Source organism: Buteo buteo, chromosome 4 (genome assembly GCF_964188355.1).
Source record: "Buteo buteo chromosome 4, bButBut1.hap1.1, whole genome shotgun sequence".
NCBI lineage: Eukaryota > Metazoa > Chordata > Aves > Accipitriformes > Accipitridae > Buteo > Buteo buteo.
The window spans coordinates 27,072,372-27,090,000 of record NC_134174.1 but is presented as its reverse complement, the minus strand read 5'-3'; the positions used below and the strand labels follow the sequence as shown (position 1 = coordinate 27,090,000).

Genomic DNA, 17,629 nt, shown 5'->3' with positions numbered 1-17,629 from the left:
ATACCAGGTCCCATACCAAGACCCATAACCATACCAGGTCCTCTACCAGGTCAGATAGCCTCACCAGGGCGCCCACCACATCCCACACCAGCACCCACATCTATCCCAGGACGCACACCAAGACCCACACCCATTCCAGAACCCATGCCAGGACCCATAACCGTAGCAGGACCCACCCCAGCTCCCATACCAAGACCCTCCCCACCCATCCCAGGTCCTACACCAGCACCTATCCCCACACCAGAACCCACCTTAGGTCCCACCCCCACCCCAGGTCCCACACCAAGACCCTCCCCACCCATCCCAGACCCCACACCAGCACCCATCCCCACCCCAGGCTCCCACCTCAGGTTCTACCTCCACCCCAGCCCCCACCCCCACGTCCCCCCCCCCCCATGGGTGGTGGTCCCCACCGGCCATGCAGATGCAGGTGAAGCGCCCGATACGGTCCAGGCAGGTGGCCTGGTTGCGGCAGGGACCCGACAGACACTCGTTGACGTCGCTCTCGCAGCGCGGCCCCGCGTAACCTCGCCCGCAGCGGCACTCGAAGGAGCCCTGCGTGTTCACGCAGCGCCCAAAGTGCTCGCAGGGGTTGGCACCTGCGGGGGGCGGGGACAGGGTCAGCACCCACGGGTGGCCCTCCCCATCACCCATGGGTGCTCTCCTTCTTGGGTCCATCACCATGGCTATCACTCATGGGGGGGTGCAGACCTGCCTGTGCTCTCTGTCCATGGATGAGCCCACCGCCATGAATGGATGCCCACCATGACCACCCATGGGTGCCCCCACCACCCATGGGTGCTCTCCTTCTTGGGTCCATCACCATGGCTATCACTCATGGGGGGGTGCAGACCTGCCTGTGCTCTCTGTCCACGCGTGCCCACCATTTGCAGCGGAAACACCATGAATGGATGACCCACTACCACCCATGGGTGCCCCCCACCCACGGGTGCCCCCAACACCCATGGGTGCTCCGTTTCTCGGCTCTCCTGCCATGGTGATGGCTCATGGAGGTGCAGTCCCACCAATGCTCTCTGCCCACGGATGAACCCCACCACCAGGAATGGATGCCCACCACCACCACCCCTCACGGGTGCCCCCCACCCACCGATGGAGCACTCGTCGACGTCCTGGTCACAGGCACCGCCGGTGAAGCCGGGGGGGCAGGTGCAGATGGCGCGGCCGTTGACGGGGTTGGTGTCGCAGATGGCATCCTTGTGGCACGGGTTGCTGACGCAGGCGTCATCCAGGTGGCACAGCAGGCCTGGCACCCACCGGGGTGTCAGGGCACCCATGGGGGAGGTACCCACCCCCCGCTTCCAGTGGGTGCCCACCCCACGCCAAGGGAGCTCATGGGTGCTTGACCCGTGCCTGAAGTGTCCATCCCATGCAAGGGTACCCAAGGGTGGTGCCCACCCCATGTCAGGGTGCCCAAGGGGTGATGCCCACAACAGGACGGTGCCACCCAACCCATGCCAAGGCTACCCGAGGGTCCCCACCACATGCCAGGGGTGCTCACCCCATCCTGGCATCACCCAACCTCTGCCAAAGCCCCCCCCAGCATGCCCATCCTCTGCCAGGTTGCCCACCCAATGCCAGGGTGCCCAAGGGCTGATGACCGCCCCACGTCGTTGCCACCCAACTTCTGCCAAAAGCCACCCCAACGGGTGCCCACCCCACGCCAGGCTGCCCAAGGGGCGATGCTGGCGCTACCCAACATGTGCCAAAGCCACCTCGAGGTGCCCACCCTCACGCCAGGGTGCTCTCAGAGGTCCCCACCCCCTGCCAGGGCACCCTTGGAGGTTCCCACCCCACGCCGGGGCACACTTACGGGTGCCCACCCCACGCCAGGGTGCTCTCGGAGGTCCTCGCCCCACCCTAGGGTGCTCTTGGAGGTCCCCAACCCACGCCAAGGTGCACTCAGATGTCCCCAACCCCCGCCAAGGTGCACACGGCGGGGTCCCTACCCATACCAGAAGCGCCCTTGGTGGTGCCCACCCCACCCCAGGGTTCCCTTGAGGTGGCCCACCCCACGGGTGCCCCCACCCATGCCCTTCCCTCACCCGTCTTGCCCATGGGACAGGCGCAGTAGAAGGAGGCGACGCGATCGTGGCAGGTGGCCCCGTTGAAGCAGACGGCGGTGGCGCAGTCGTCGATGTTCTCGCTGCAGCTCTCGCCCGTCCAACCGTTGACGCAGACGCAGGTGTGGCCGCCTTGGGTGTTGAAGCAGGTGCCCCCGTTGTGGCAGGCGTTGGGTTGCAGTTGGCACTCATCCACATCCTCGGTGCAGAACTGGCCTGGGGGGGGACGTGGAGTGGGGGGGGGGGGTCAAGGAGGTCTCGGTGAGCAACCGGAGGATCCTTCTTGGAGGCCACCTGAGAACATCTCGGGGAGCACCTCGGTCACCACCCCGCTGGCCACCTCTGGGACCTCCGTGGTGACAACCTCGGGGAACATCTCAGGGACCACCTTGGGGACTGTCGCTGGGACCACCATGGTCACCGTCTCAGTGGCCACCTTGGGGACCTCCTTGGGGACCACCTTGGGGACCATCTCAGGGACCACCTTGGTCCACACCTTGCTGACCACCTTGGGGACCTCCCTGGGGACCACTTCTGGGATCATCTCAGGGACTACCTTGGTCCCTAGCTCAGTGACAACCTTGGGGACCACTTTGGGAGGCAACCTCAGAGACAGCCCTGTTGACCACCCTGGTGCCCACCTCAATGACCACCCTGGTCTCCACCTTGGTGCCCACCCTGATCCAAATCCCAGTGCCCACCTCGGTGCCCACCCTGATGACCAACTTGGTCTCCACCTCAATGACAACTTTGGTGACCGGTGACCACCTCGTTGACTACCCTGGTGCCCACCTTGTTGACCACCTTGGTCCCCACCTCATTATCCACCTCAATGACCATCCTGGTCCCCACCTTGATGCCCATTTCAACGCCCACCTCGGTGCCCACCTCAATGACCACCTCAGTGCCCACCTGGGTGCCCACCCTGGTCCTGATCTCATTAGCCACCTCGATGACCATCCTGGTCCCCACCTCAATGACCACCTCAACAACTAAGCGCCCACCTGGGTGCCCACCCTGGTGCCCACCCGGGTGCCCACCTCAACCCCTAGCTTTATGACCACCCTGGTGCCCACTCTTTTGACCACTTGGTCCCCACCTCCATGACCACCCTGGTGACCACCTCGATGCCCACCTTGGTCCATGTCACCCCCCCACACACACCCCTGGGTGCCCCCCCCCCCTTACCCGTCCACTCGGGTGGGCACTGGCAGTTGTAGGTGTTGACGCCGTCCACGCAGGTGCCCCCGTGGAGACACTTGTGCCCAGGGCAGTCGTCCACGTTGGTCTCACAGGTGGCACCCTCGAAGCCTTGGGGACATCAGGGGGGTCAGGGGCCCCCACCCACACCAGGGACCCCCCCCACCCAATCCACCGGTACCCTGGACCCCCTAAACCCATCACCAGGGAGCCTGGGGATGTCAAGGATGATGGGTGCCAAGGACCCCCACCCACTGCCAGGGACACCCCCACCCAATGCCAAGGACCCCCTCAAGGGACCCCCCCCACTTCCAAGGACCCTCAGGGACCCCCACCCACCACCAGGGACCCCCAACCTATCCCAGGGACCCCCCACCCAGTGCCAAGGACCCCCCACCCACTTCCATGGGCCACCCCAGGGACCCCCACCCAATGCCAACACCCCCCCCCCCCCACTTCCAAGGACCCTCAGGGACACCCACCCACCACCAGGGACCCCCTCCCAGTGCCAGGGACACCCGCCCCCCCCCAGCAGCACCCATGGGTGCCAGCACCCACCAGGCAGGCAGGCGCAGTCGAAGGTCCCCTCCCCCAGCTGGCGGCAGGTCCCCCCGTTCAGGCAGGGGGAGGGGGTGCAGGGGGGGGAGGGGAGGGTCTCCAGGGGGGTGCAGTCGGGACCTGGGGGGGCGAGGGGGGGAGTTGGGTGCTGTTGAATGAGGGCTGGGAGGTTTGGGCACCCATGGGTGCCTGCCAGCACCCTGGCCACCCCATGGGACCCCCCCACCACCACCACCCTTGGGGTCCCCCCACTCTTGCCTATCCCATAGCCCCCCCCCATGGGACCCCCACCCCACCCCACAGGACCCCTCCCCCCCATGGGAGACCCCTCCCCACCCATGGGACCACCCCTCACCCATGTCCCCCTGCCCACCCCATAGCCCCCACACACCCATGGGACCCCCTCTCCCCATGATCTGCCCTCCCCCATTGTCCCCCCCCACCCATGGGACCCCCCCCACTCACGGCGGGTGCCTGGGGGGCAGAGGCAGCGTGGGCGCAGGGTGCCCTGGCGCAGGGTGCTCTGGCAGACCCCCCCGGGAGGGCAGGGTGACGGGGTGCAGGGGTCCCGCAGCTGGCACCGCTCCCCCAGCACCCCCGGCTGGCACCTGCCGGACAGCACCCATGGGAGACCCCCGGAACCCAGGGGGACCCCCCCCAGCACCCATGGGAGACCCCCGGCACCCAGGGGGACCCCCCCAGCACCCATGGGAGACCCCCATGGGGCACTTGGGACCCCCACTGCACCTGTGGGACCCCGCAGCACCCATGGGACCTCTGTGCCACCCATGGGACCCCCATGGGGCCCTCATGTTACCCACGGGACCCCCCTGTGCTGCCCCCAAAATCCTCACGACACCCATGGGACCCTGAGCTGTCCCTGGGATCCCCATGACACCCATGAGACCCTTGTGCTCCCCATGGGACCCTCATGTCACCCCTGAGACCCCATGTCACCCATGGGACCCCCACACTGCCCCTGGGACCCTCACGACACCCACAGGACCCCTGTGCTACCCATGGGACCCCCGTATCACCCATGGGACCGCCACACTGCCCCCGGGACCCCCACGACACCCATAGGACCCTCAGGTCACCCATGGGACCCCTGTGCCACCCATGGGACCCCCACGCTGCCCCCAGGACCCCCACAACACCCATGGGACCCTCCACATCATCCCTGAGACCCCAGGTCACCCATGGGACCCCTGTGCCACCCATGGGACCCCCACACTGCCCCCAGGACCCCCATGGGACCCTCATATCACCCATAGGACCCCCATAACACCCCCATGCTGCCTCTGGGACCCCCACAACACCCATGGGACCCTCCACATCACCCACAGGACCCCCATGTCACCCATAGGACCCCTGTGCCACCCATGGGACCCCCATGACACTCCCATGCTGCCTCCAGGACCCCCACAATGCCCATGGGACCCCTGTATCACCCATAGGACCCTCATATCACCCATGGGACCCCCTCCCACAACCGGTTGCCCCCCCCAAGCGTGGGTTTCTCCCATGGGTGCCCCCCCTGCACACCCAGTACTCCCCATGGGGTGTCGTGTCCCCCCCCCAGAGAGGGACAGAGGGCGAAGGGCAGGGTGCCAGGGCTGCACCCTCCCCCCCCCCCAAGGAGCACCCAGGCGTCCGGGCAGGGTGGGGGGGGCACCCTGGGAACGTGGCCCCAGGCAGACTCCCACGGCCCCCCCCCCTTGCCTGTCCTGCCTGGGCAGGCAGCACCCTGCCTGCACCCGCGGGCAGCGTGGCGGCAGGGGTGGGGTAGGGTGGGGTGGTGGTGGGGGGGCACCCTGGGGTGCCCCCACCCATCTAGGGGTGCTGGGGGGGTGGTTATGGGGTGTCCTGGGGGGGTTTATGGGGTGCCCTGGGGTGTGGGGGTGGGTGCTATGGGGCAGGGTTGGTGCTATGGGGTGCCCTGGGTGGGGTGTTATTGGGTGCTGGGGGGGGTTATCGGTGTCCTGGGGGGGGTTATGGGGCACAGAGGGTGGTTATAGGGTGCTGGGGGGGGTTATGGGCACAGGGGGCGGTTATAGGGTGCTTGGAGGTGGGGTGGGTGCCCTGGGGGTGTTATGGGGTGGTGGTGGGGGTGCTGTGGGGCACAAGGGGGGGTTATAGGGTGCTGGGGGGGGTATGGGTGCCCTGGGGGGTGCTGCGGGGCACAGGGCGGGGGTTATAGGCTGCTGGGGGCATTATGGGGTGCCCTGGGGGGGTGCCAGGGGATGCAGGGGGGGGTATGGGTGCCCTGGGGGGGGTTATGGGGCACAGGAGGTGGTTATAGGGTGCGGGGGGGGGGTTGTGGGTGCTCTGAGGGGGGGTGTGGCTATGGGGCACTCGCATCTATGGGGCACTGGGAGGGGGTTATGGGGTGCTCAGGGGGGCTATGGGGTGCTGGGGGGGGCTATGTTGCACCAGGGTGGGGGCACCCATGAAGGGGCACCCATGGGGGGGGGGGGGGTCACTCACAGGCAGGTAGTCCGGCCTTGGGGGTCCAGCACGCAGAGCCCCCCATTCTCGCAGGGGGTCACCCCCTCTGGGCACGGCAGCACTGGGGGGCAGAGGGGGGGGTCAGGGGTCAGCCCCACGGCACGCCCCCCCCTACCCCACGGATCCCTCACCGCACACACTGCCCCATAGACCCCCCCTGCCCCACAGATCCACTGCTGCCCCGCAGACCCCCCCGCCCCACATGCTGCCTTCATTCCCACACACTGCCCCACACATCCCTGCCCCACAGCCCCATTTCTGCCTCCCAACTCCCATCCCTGCCCCCCAACCCAGCACCCTGGGTCCCACCGTGGGGCTGGGACCCCCCAACAAGCCGGGGACCACCCACCCTGTGTCCCCCCCCGCCCCTCCCCCCCCGAGGGACCCAGGGCCGTGGGAACAGCGGGGGAGGGGCAGTTGGGGTCACCCAGGGTCACCCACGTCACACACCCCCCCCCAGGATCCTTGGGGGGGGGGCACTCACACCCCTGGGTGCCCCTGGGTGGGTGCTGGGGGGGGAAAGTGTGAGGGCACTGCGCGTGCACGGCACCCACACGCGTCGCACGCTCGCCGCGCCCTTTGCTTGCGCGTCGCACGCTCCCCGCACGCTCCCCACGCCCCACGTTTGTGTGTCGCACGCTCACTACGCTGCGTGCTTGTGCTTTGCATGCTCCCTGCACCCTCTACTTGTGCGTTGCACGCTCCCTGCACCCCGTGCTTGTGCGTTGCACGCTCACTACGCTGCGTGCTCGTGCTTTGCACGCTCCCTGCATCCCATGCTTGTGCCTTGCACACTCCCTGCACCCTCTGCTTGTGCATCGCACGCTCCCTGCACCCTGTGCTCGTGCATCGCACGCTCCCTGCACGCCCCCTGCACCCTCTGCTTGTGCATCGCACGCTCCCTGCACGCTCCCCGCATCCCCTGCTTGTGCATGGCACGCTCCCCGCGCCCCGCACTTGTGTTGCACGCTCCTTGCACGCTTCCCGCATCCCATGCTCGTGCCTTGCACGCTCCCTGCACCCTCTACTTGTGCGTTGCACGCTCGCCACACCCTGCCCTCGTGCATTGCACGCTCCTCGTGCCCCGCGCTTGTGTTGCACGCTCCTCGCACGCTCCCAGCACCCCCTGCTTGTGCGTCGCACGCTCCCTGCACGCTCCCCCCTCCCATCCCGGCCCTTGCACACTCACCCCACACACGTGCCCCCCCCCCCCCAAATCCTGGTGCTCCCCCCCAACTCCCAGCATGCACCGCGAGCACTGCACGCCCCCCCCAAATCCCTGCCCCCCCCAAATCCCAGCATGCACCGCGAGCCAAAACACCCCCCCCCCCAAAAATCCCTGCACCCCCAAATCCCTCCCCCCCCCTTTTCCCCTCCCCCCAGCGCCGTTCCCACGGCCCGGCCCCTCCCCCCTCCCCGGTGCCCCCCCTCCCCCCCAGGCCCCTCCCCCCCCGCCTGGCCCCGCGTTCCCACGGTCCCGCCAACCCCCCCCCCCCCCCCCCCAATCCCCGCTCCCGGGGCCGCACCCGCCCCACTTAAACCCAGTTAAACCCAGTTAAACCCAGTTGGGCCCGAGTTAGTCCCGGTTCTACCCCTCCGCCCCCCCCCCTTTTTTTTTTCTCTCTCTCCAAACTTTTTTCCGCGCCGCCAAAGTGCGGCCGCGCCGCCCCTCCCCCACCCCGGCACCCCCCACCCCCCCCGGGATCAACCGGGACTAACTAAACCAGGACTAACTAACCCGGGACTAACTAACCCGGGTGGGCTCCAACCCCCCCCCCCAAACTTTGGGCTCGATCCGGCGGGAGCAAACCGCCCCCCCCCCCCCGGGGTTCGGCAAAGCTCGGCTTAACCCGCCTCGGTCCCGAGTTCTCCCGGGGTCGGTTCGGGTTTAACCCGACTTAACCCGACCCGGCTTAACTCGGTTCGCCCCGGTTTAACTCGGTTCGGTCCGCCGTAACGCAACTTAACCCGCCTCAACTCGCCTTAACCCAACCTAAGTCGCCTTAACTCCGCACAACTTCACTCGCCTTCACCCGGCTTAACTCGCCTTCACCCGGTTTAACTCGCCTTCACCCGGCTTAACTCGCCTTCACCCGGTTTAACTCGCCTTCACCCGGCTTAACTCGACTTGACTCGCCTTAACCCGACCCGGCTTAACTCGGTTCGCCCCGGTTTAACTCGGTCCGGTCCGCCTTAAGCCAACTTAACCCGACTCAACCCGACTCAACTCGACTCAACTCGCCTTAACCCGCCTCAACTCGGCTCAGCTCCACTCAACTCGACTTAACTCGACTTAAAACTCGACTCAACTCGACTTAACCCGCCTCAACCCGCCCCGGTTTAACTCGGTTCGCCTCAGCCCGCTTCTTCTTAACTCAGCCCCAACTCCCCCCCCCCAATAACTCCCCCCAACTCCCCCCCCCAAATTCCTCCCTCCCAGTCCCCCCCCCCACCTCCCCCCCTCCCAGTCCCCCCCCCCCCGTTAGTCCGGACCCAGTCCCCCCCTCCCTCTAACCCCCCCCCTCCCCAAATCCCCCCCCCCTCACCTGCAGCCGCCCCGAGCGGCAGCAGCAGCAGCAGCAGCGGCAGCAGCGGGGTCCCCCCGAGGCCGGGGGGGTCCCCTGCGCCCCCCCCGGCCCCCCCCCACCCTCGGGTGCCCCCCCGAGCCCGCTCCCCCCCCCCCCCCATGGCGGCGGCAGCGGGGCCCGGCCCCGGCTCGGACGGCGACGGGCGACCCCGGCCGGGGACACGCCCCCTCCGCCCCGGGGACACGCCCACAAAGGGGCGGGACAGGAGGCCGCGGCCACGCCCGCTCGGCCACGCCCAGGCGGGGCGGGACCCGGCCCCCCGCGGGGGGGGGTGTGTGTCCCAGTCTAGAAGGAGGGGGGCTCAGCCCCACAGCACCCCACCTCTATGGGGGCTCAGCCCCAGAGTGCTCAGCACCTGGGTGCTCAGCACCCCGCGTGTGGGTGCTCAGCCCCACGGACCCCTACACGGGGGTGCTCAGCCCCACAGCACCCTACATATGGGTGCTGAGCTCCACAGCATCCACCGGTGGGTGCTCAGCCCCACGGACCCCTACACGGGGGTGCTCAGCCCCACAGCACCCTACATATGGGTGCTGAGCTCCACAGCATCCACCGGTGGGTGCTCAGCCCCACGGACCCCTACACGGGGGTGCTCAGCCCCACAGCACCCTACATATGGGTGCTGAGCTCCACAGCATCCACCGGTGGGTGCTCAGCCCCACGGACCCCTACACGGGGGTGCTGAGCTCCACAGCATCCACCGGTGGGTGCTCAGCCCCACGGATCCCAGCATGGGGGTGCTGAGCCCCGCAGCACCCTACACGTGGGTGCTCAGCCCCATAGTGCTCAGCACCTGGGTGCTCAGCCCCCCGCATATGGGTGCTCAGCCCCGTAGATCCCAGCATGGGGGTGCTGAGCCCCACAGCACCCTACACGTGGGTGCTCAGCCCCGTAGCACCCATCGCATCGCGGTGCTCAGCTCCCCCCAGCACCCATCCTTTGGTGCCCAGCCCCCCAGCACCCCACAGATGGGTGCCCCCGCCTCAGCCCCCTGCCCAACCCCCCCCCCCTCCACTGGGCCCCCGGCCCGGAGCCCTGGGTGGGGGAGGGGCATGCAGCTGTTGCCCCCTCCCCTCCCCCACCCTTCCCCCCCTTCCCCCCCCCCAGCAGCTGCAGGGCCTCGCGCCAGCGAGGGGGCCCCGGGCGGGGGCACCCAGAGTCCGGGCACAGACCCCCACCCTCCCCTCCCCCCCCCGGAGGGACCCAGGCGGCCGGACGCCGCCCCTCCCCCACCCCGGCGGGTTTTTCTGGTTCTACCCCCCCCCCCAAAAAAAAAAAAAAAAAAAGTCGCTGGGGAACATTCCTGTGGCTCGGCTTGGGCGCTGGCACCCGTGGGTGCTGGCACGGGGACCTCAAACTGTCACCCGTGGGTGCTGGCACTGTCACCCGTGACCCGGCAGTGTCACCCGTGGGTGCTGGCTGTGCCACTCGGGACCTTCTCCTGGCACCCGTGGGTGCTGGCACCAGCCCCCCACGACTGTCCCCCACGGGTGCCCGTCCTCACACACCCACCCGCTGCCACCCCCATCCCCTCGGGTCCCCCTCCCGCCCCCCCCCACGACACCGGGGTCCCCGCGGGGTGGGGGAGGGGCATCCCCACGCGTCCCCACCCCCCCAAAGGCACCCACCCGCTGCCGACACCCAACTTTATTGAGGGCACAGCAGGCGCTGGGGACCCTGCCAGATGTTGAGGTCACCAGCCAGATGTCGGGGTGCCCACCCAGGGGTTGGGGTGCCCACCCGGACACCAGGGTCCCCATCCAGATGTTGGGGTCCTCACCCAGATGCTGGGGTCCCCACCGAGTGCCAAAGTGTCCGTCCAGATGTTGGGGTGTCTGTCCAGATGTTGGGGTCTCCATCCGGATGTTGGATCTCCACCTTGACCTTGGGGCCCCCACCCAGATGTTCATGGGTTCCTCACCCAACCACCACACCCCCCCCCGATGTTGGGGTCCCCATCCAGATGTTGGAGTCCCCATCCAGATGTTGGGATCCCTGCCAAATACCAAGGTGTCCACCCAGACATTGGGGCCCCCACCCAGATGTTGGGGTCCTCACCCACCCACCACACCCCCCCCCAGATGTTGGGGTCCCTACCAAATACCAAGGTGTCCACCCAGACGTTGAGGTCCCCTCCCAAATGTTGGGGGTCCCCCTCCCCAGATGTTGAGGTCCCCACCCAGATGTTGGGGTCCCTACCAAATACCAAGGTATCCACCCAGACGTTGAGGTCCCCTCCCAAACGTTGGGGGTCCCCCTCCCCAGATGTTGGGGTCCCCACTCAGATGTTGGGGTCCCTACCAAATACCAAGGTGTCCACCCAGATGTTGAGGTCCCCTCCCAAACGTTGGGGGTCCCCCTCCCCAGATGTTGGGCCCCCACCCAACCACCACACCCTCCCACCCAGATGTTGGGGCCCCCACCCAGATGTCGGGGTCCCCACCCAGACGTCCCCCAACCCCACCAGCAACCTTCCCCATCCCCAACCCGTCCCCACCACCAGCACCCCAAAGGTGAGGGAGCACCCATGGGTGCTGCTATGGGTGGTGGTGGTCCCCCCCACCCAGGAAGTCATCCAGGAGGCGGGCGAGGGGGCGGGGCTGGTCCTCGGGCAGCCAATGGCTGGCGCCGGGCAGCAGGCAGATGCGGGCGGTTGGGCGCAGGCAGTGGTGCAGGCAGGGCACCAGGCGGGGGTCCAGGAAGGCGTCGTGGGTGCCCCACAGCAGGAGGGTGGGCATTGGGGGGGGCTCGCGGGGGATCGGGGTGTCCCTGGGGTGGGGGGGGAAAGGAAGGAGGGGAGGGGTCAGGGGGGAGCACCCAAATCGGGGCGGGGGGCACCCCGATGGGAGAACTTCAACCTGGAGCACCCCAACGTGGAGAACCTCAGTGGGAGCACCTCAACATGGAGGACCCCAAAATGGAGGATCCTAAATGGAGCACCCCAAGGGGAGCACCCAAATGGGGGGCACCCCAATAGGAGAACCCCACTGTGGAGAACCCCGACATGGAGAACCTCAACGGGAGCACCCCGCAATGGAGGACCCAAAATGGAGCACCCCAACATGGAAAACACCAACATGGAGAACTCCAGTGGGAGCACCCCAAATGGGGGCACCAAAAAAGGCAGCACCCCAAATGGGAGCAGCCCAATGGGTGGACCCCAAAACAGGAGCACCCCAATGGGATCATCCCAAAGAGGATCGGCCCAATCGGAAGCACCCAAATAGAAGCACCCAAAATGGGAGCACCCAACTGGGAACATCCCAAACGGGAGCACCTCAGTGGGATCCCACCAACACCAACACCCCGACCAGGAGCACCCAACCCACAACACCCAACCCAACGGCACCCAACTGGGACCACCCCAAACCTGAGAACCTCAACAGGATCCCACCAACACCCCGACCAGGAGCACCCAACTGGGATCATCCCAAACCTGAGAACCTCAAGGGCATCCCACCAACACCAGCACCCCAACCAGGAGCACCCAACCCACAACACCCAACCCAACAGCACCCAACCTTGGCACCCCAACCCCCACCTACCGGAAGAGGTTCCGGTAGTAGTTGATGGGGGGGGTCAACCCCCCCGGTTGGGAGAGGCTGTAGAGGTAGGCGTCCACCTCCTGCTCTGTCAACTGCCGCAGCGGATTCTGGATCCTCGTCCGAGGTCCCGTCAAGATGGTCTTCACCAGCTACGGGGTCACCGAGGAGGACAGGAGGTCTGGGTGAGGTCACCACCCCAAAATTGGGAACAAGGCCCCAGCGGGGAGGGGGACACGCACGACACCTCGCTCCACATCTTGGGGGGGGGGGGTTGGTTGTTGCTCCTCAAGTAGTTCTTGCAGAGCTTCTTGGGTGCAGAAGGTGGCATGGAACACCCGAGGGGACAACGCGGGGACGAGGAGATGTGGGGATGGGGCCTCACCTCGAAGTCCGCCAAGGAGAAGAGGAGCTCAGGCAGCCAGGGCAACTGGAAGAGGAAGATGTAGCTGGAACGGATGAGCTGGGAGGGGTGGCAGATGGTGAAACCTGCGCCGGGAGAGGGACACGGGTGTCAGCGGCCATCGCGAGGGTCCCAGACCTGGCCAATGGGAGGGGACGGTGCCTGGTGGGACCACCACAAGAGATGGCACCTGATGGTTGTGGCCATGAGGGATGGTACCCAATGGCGTGGCCATGAGAGGTGGCACCCAAAGGCATGATCATGGGAGATGGCACCCAACAGGGTGGCCATGAGAGGTGGCACCCAATGGCATGGTCATGGAAGATGGCACCCAACAGCATGGTCATGAGAGATGGCACCCAACGGCATGGCCATGAGAGGTGGCACCCAATGGCATGGTCATGGAAGATGGCACCCAACAGCATGGTCATGAGAGATGGCACCCAACAGGGTGGCCATGAGAGGTGGCACCCAACGGCATGGTCATGAGAGATGGCACCCAACAGCGTGGCCATGGAAGATGGCACCCAACAGCATGGTCATGAGAGATGGCACCCAACAGCGTGGCACCCAACGGCATGGTCATGGAAGATGGCACCCAACGGCATGGTCATGAGAGATGACACCCAACAGGGTGGCCATGAGAGAGGGCATCCGGTGGCATGGCCACGACAGATGGCACCCAGTGACCCCATGGCGGCACGGCACAGCCATGAGAGGCGTGCCACCCATGCCACGCCACCCCGCCAGGTGGAACCCCACAGCACCTCCGTGAGAACCAGCACTCATCCCCGGCGTGACCGTGGCCCAATCCAGCTGCCGGGTGCCCCACCCTGTCCCCAAGAAGCCGCCCATTACCTGCCATGACGCTCCGGTGAGGAGCATTCATGATGACCAACTTCTCCACCATGACCGGATGACCGGCGGCAAACTCCCAAGCGAGAACTCCTCCCCAGTCGTGTCCCACCAAGATACATTTGGGGGACGTCGTGGTGACGCCGCTGCTCGATGTCACCTCCTCGCGGCCATTGGGTGTCCCCAAGACCTCGATGACCTGGCGGATGTCCTCCAGTAGGATCTCCAGCCGGTAATTGTCCTTGCCCAGTGGCTTTTCCGAAGCTCCGTAACCGCGAAGATCCAAAGCCACCACCCGGTACTTGGTGCCGAATTCCTGAAGCAGATACCTCCAGCAAAACCTGGGAAGGAAGAACCCGACGGTGACGCCGAGGACGGGTGACACACCGGTGACACTTGGTGTCACCCCCCCCCTCAGGACCCCGCCCTTGGTGACACCCACCAGTTTTGGGGGAAGCCGTGGAGAAGCAACATCAAAGGGGCCGTGGTGGGACCCTGGGTGACGTAGTGGAGCTGCAGCCCTGAGTCCTGGAAGCGGGGGGGGGGGCATCAGTAGGGGTGCCCCCACCCCAAAATACCCCCCCACCCCTAACGCCCCTTCCCAGACCCCCAAATCTCCCCCCCCCTTACAGATCACATGGACCCCCCCAAGTTGTCCCACCAGCAGGTCCCCACTGAGCAGCTTGCCCCCCGCAGCACCCCCATTTCCCTGCTGCCCCCCCAAGACCCCCCCCAAAAGCCCCCCCAAGCCTCCAAGCCCCCCAGTTTCCATCAGGATCCCCCTGAGCACCAAAGACACCCCCCCAAAACCTCCTTGAACCTCCCAAGCCCCCCCCGAGCCCCCCAAGACCCCCCCCGGACCCCCAGAACCCCCTCAAAGCCCCCCCCCAACACCCCCCCAGCACCCCTCAATCCCCCCAGGACCCCCAGACCCCCCCGACCCCTCCCAACCCCCCCCAGGACCTCAAGAATCCCCCAAGGACCCCCCAGGACCCCCAGAACCCCCTCAAAGGCCCCCATGACCCCCCCAGATCCCCCCCAGCACCCCTCAACCCCCCCCAGCACCCCCAGACCCCCCCCCCGACCTCCCCAAAACCCCTCAGGACCCCCCTAGAAGCCCCCCCATGTGTCACCCCCCCACCACCACCTTGAGGTGCAGGTATCGGTGCTCCCCAAAAGTGCCATCGGCCAAGCCGGGGGGGGGACGGTCCCTCACCCGCCACCGAAAAGTCTGTCGGGGTCCCCGACGTAGCAGCAGCCCCAGACCCCACAGCCCGTAGGCCACCCCCGCGGCCACCGCGGCCACCGTCACCCCCAGGCGGGCCACCAGGCGGCAGAGGGCCAGCAGTAGCCGGGTGGGTGCCAGCAGCAGCGAGCAGAGGGACAGGAGCATGACGTGTCACCTGGGGGACACACACACACACACGTCACCAGGTTGGCCACGGCACGGCGGTGGCCCGTCTCCACGGTGGCCAGGTCGTTAGGGTGTCACGTCGTCAGGGCGGCCTCTCCATGGGGTGTCCCTGTCACCACGGTGGCCCAACACCGCGGTGGCACATCCCCGTGGTGGCCGTGTCACTAGGGTGGCCCATCTCCACGGTAGCCCCATCATCAGGACAGTCATGTCACCAGGGTCCCATGTCACCAGGGTGATCCATCCCTGGGGTGCCATGTCACCAGGGTGGTCCATCCCCATGGTGGCCATGTCACCAAGGTGTCATGTCACCAGGGTCCCATGTCACCATGGTTGTCCCATCCCTATGGTGGCCATGTCACCAAGGTGTCATGTCACCAAGGTGTAATGTCACCAGGGTGGCCCCATCCCCATGGCGGCCCCCATCCCCATGGTGGCCATGTCACCAGGGTGGCCCCATGCCCACGGTGGCCCCATCACCATGGTGGCTCCGTCACCAAGGTGCCATGTCACCATGGACTGTCCCATCCCCACGGTGGCCCCATCACCAGGGCGGCCCCGTCACCAAGGTGCCATGTCACCATGGTTGTCCCATCCCCACGGTGGCCCCATCCCCAGGGTGGCCATGTCACCAAGGTGCCATGTCACCAGACTGCCATGTCACTGGGGTGGCCCATTTCTGGGGACCATGTCACCAGGACGGCCCAGCACCACGGTGGCCATGTCACCAGGGTGCCACGTCACCACGGTGTCCCACCCCTATGGTGGCCCCCATCACCAGGGTCCCATGTCACCAGGGTGGCCACGTCACCATGGTGGTCCCATCCCCACGGTGGCCATGTCACCAGGGTGACCCAGCACCAGCGTGTCCCACCAGCAAGGGTGACCGGGGTGTCCCCGCAGCCCCCCCACCCCACGTCACCAAAGGTGCCGTGTCACCACGGTGTCCCCTCCCTATGGTGGCCCCCTCGTCCCCATGGTGGCCTATTTCTGGGTGGTGCGTCACCGGCCCGCCCTGTCATCAGGGTGTCACCATCAGGGTGTCACCGTCACCGGGGGTGGCCCTGCCACCACCATGTCCCACCCCCAAGGTGCCACCTCACCAGGGTGGCCCCATTTGGGCAGGTGTCGCCGTCACCGCCACCTCCCACCCCTGGGGGTGGCCGCGGCACCAGGGTCCCATCACCGGGGGGTCCTTGTCACCGGGGGAGGGGGGGGGTTTCCGTGTCACCAGGGGGTCTCTGTCACTGGGGAGTCCCATCACCACAGCGTCCCTGTCACTGGGGGTCCCGATCCTGGGGTGTCCTGTCACGGGGGTGTCCCTGTCACCAGAGGGTCCCGATCCTGGGGTGTCCTGTCACGGGGGTGTCCTGTCACTGGGGGTCCCGATCCTGGGGTGTCCTGTCACGGGGGTGTCCTGTCACCCGGCGTCCCTGTCACGGGGGTGTCCTGTCACAGAGGGTCCCGATCCTGGGGTGTCCTGTCACGGGGGTGTCCCTGTCACTGGGGTGTCCCATCGCCACAGTGTCCCAGTCACCGGGGGTCCCTGTCACCAGAGGGTCCCGATCCCGGGGTGTCCTGTCACGGGGGTGCCCTTGTCACCTCAGCGTCCCGTCCCCTCAGCGTCCCTGTCCCGGCGGTGTCCCGACACCGGGGTGTCCCCGTCCCCCGTCCCCCGGCTGTCGTGACACTGGGGTCTCCTTGTCACCGGGGGTCCCTGTCACGGGAGGGGGGGGTGTCCCCCTCACCGGGCTGTCGCGACACGGGGGGTCCCTGTCACCGCCTCCCCCCGCCCCCCCCGCCCGACCTTCTCGCGCCGCTTCCTCCTCCCGCCCGAGCTCGGCCGCGCGCGGCCCCGCCCCCTTCCCGCCTGTTGGTCGGCGCCGGGAGCGGGGGAGGGAGGGGGCGGTGCCAGGCGGGCGGGGACCAATGAGAGCGCGGAGGGAGGGGAAGGAGGAGGAAAACAGCCGCGGGGGGTCACGTGGGGGGAGGGGCAGCGGGGGGAGGGGCGGCGCGGGGGGAACCGGGCCTCCTTTTCCCCTTTTTGGGGCCTTTTCCCCCCATTTTTTTCCCTTTTTGGGGCCTTTTTTGACTTTTCGAGGCCTTTTTTTTCCCCTTTTTTGCCCTTGTTGAGGCCATTTTTCCCCTTTTTTTCCCTTTTTTTTGCCTTTTGGGCACCTTTTTTGCGACCTTTCCCCCCTTTTCTTTTTTTGCCTTTTGAACATTTTTTTGCTTTTGCCTATTTTTGTGCCTTTTTTTTTTGCCCTTTCCCCTCTCCTTTGCCTTTCCCCCCCTTCCTTGCCTTTTTTTGACTTTTTTGGCCTTTCTTGCCTTTTTTCTACTTTTTTCACCGTCACCTTTTTAAGGCACCTTTTTTCAACCTTTCCCCCTCCTTTTTACCTTCCCCCCTTTTATTTTTCCTTTTTTTTCCCCTTTTTAACCCCCCCCCCTTTTTTGCCCCCCCTGCCCTGCCGAGCAGG

At 66.6% G+C, this 17,629-nt stretch overlaps 2 protein-coding genes across 2 annotated transcripts in view; both read right to left on the bottom strand.

Moving 5' to 3' along the window:
- Positions 1–9,432, bottom strand: part of NOTCH3 (notch receptor 3) — a 32,679-nt gene extending 23,247 nt beyond the window's left edge. The window contains exons 1-8 of the mRNA XM_075025272.1: positions 8,894–9,432; positions 6,327–6,408; positions 4,305–4,447; positions 3,840–3,959; positions 3,270–3,392; positions 2,064–2,297; positions 1,109–1,264; positions 414–599 (exon numbers count right to left, since the gene is read on the bottom strand). Of these exons, the coding sequence (XP_074881373.1) occupies positions 414–599; positions 1,109–1,264; positions 2,064–2,297; positions 3,270–3,392; positions 3,840–3,959; positions 4,305–4,447; positions 6,327–6,408; positions 8,894–9,035 (1,186 nt within the window). The 5' untranslated portion in view covers positions 9,036–9,432. The remainder of the gene's footprint in view (positions 1–413; positions 600–1,108; positions 1,265–2,063; positions 2,298–3,269; positions 3,393–3,839; positions 3,960–4,304; positions 4,448–6,326; positions 6,409–8,893) is intronic.
- A 1,244-nt stretch (positions 9,433–10,676) lies between these two features.
- On the bottom strand, positions 10,677–17,015 carry EPHX3 (epoxide hydrolase 3). The gene is made up of 7 exons (XM_075025270.1): positions 16,957–17,015; positions 14,883–15,138; positions 14,178–14,263; positions 13,739–14,076; positions 12,863–12,966; positions 12,481–12,629; positions 10,677–11,704 (listed from the first exon to the last, which is right to left on the bottom strand). The coding sequence occupies exons 2-7, from the start codon at positions 15,126–15,128 to the stop codon at positions 11,473–11,475; spliced, it is 1,155 nt and encodes a 384-aa protein (XP_074881371.1). The 5' UTR covers positions 15,129–15,138; positions 16,957–17,015; the 3' UTR covers positions 10,677–11,472.
- Positions 17,016–17,629: the final 614 nt, after the last annotated feature.

Excerpts from the sequence above, each read along its gene's own strand:
- EPHX3 (XM_075025270.1), bottom strand. The coding sequence starts at position 15,128 with ATGCTCCTGTCCCTCTGCTCGCTGCTGCTGGCACCCACCCGGCTACTG. Across the intron at positions 14,077-14,177 it reads CACGGCTTCCCCCAAAACTG|GTTTTGCTGGAGGTATCTGC; the intron begins GTGGGTGTCACC and ends CTTCCTTCCCAG. Across the intron at positions 11,705-12,480 it reads TACTACCGGAACCTCTTCCG|GGACACCCCGATCCCCCGCG; the intron begins GTAGGTGGGGGT and ends CCCCCACCCCAG.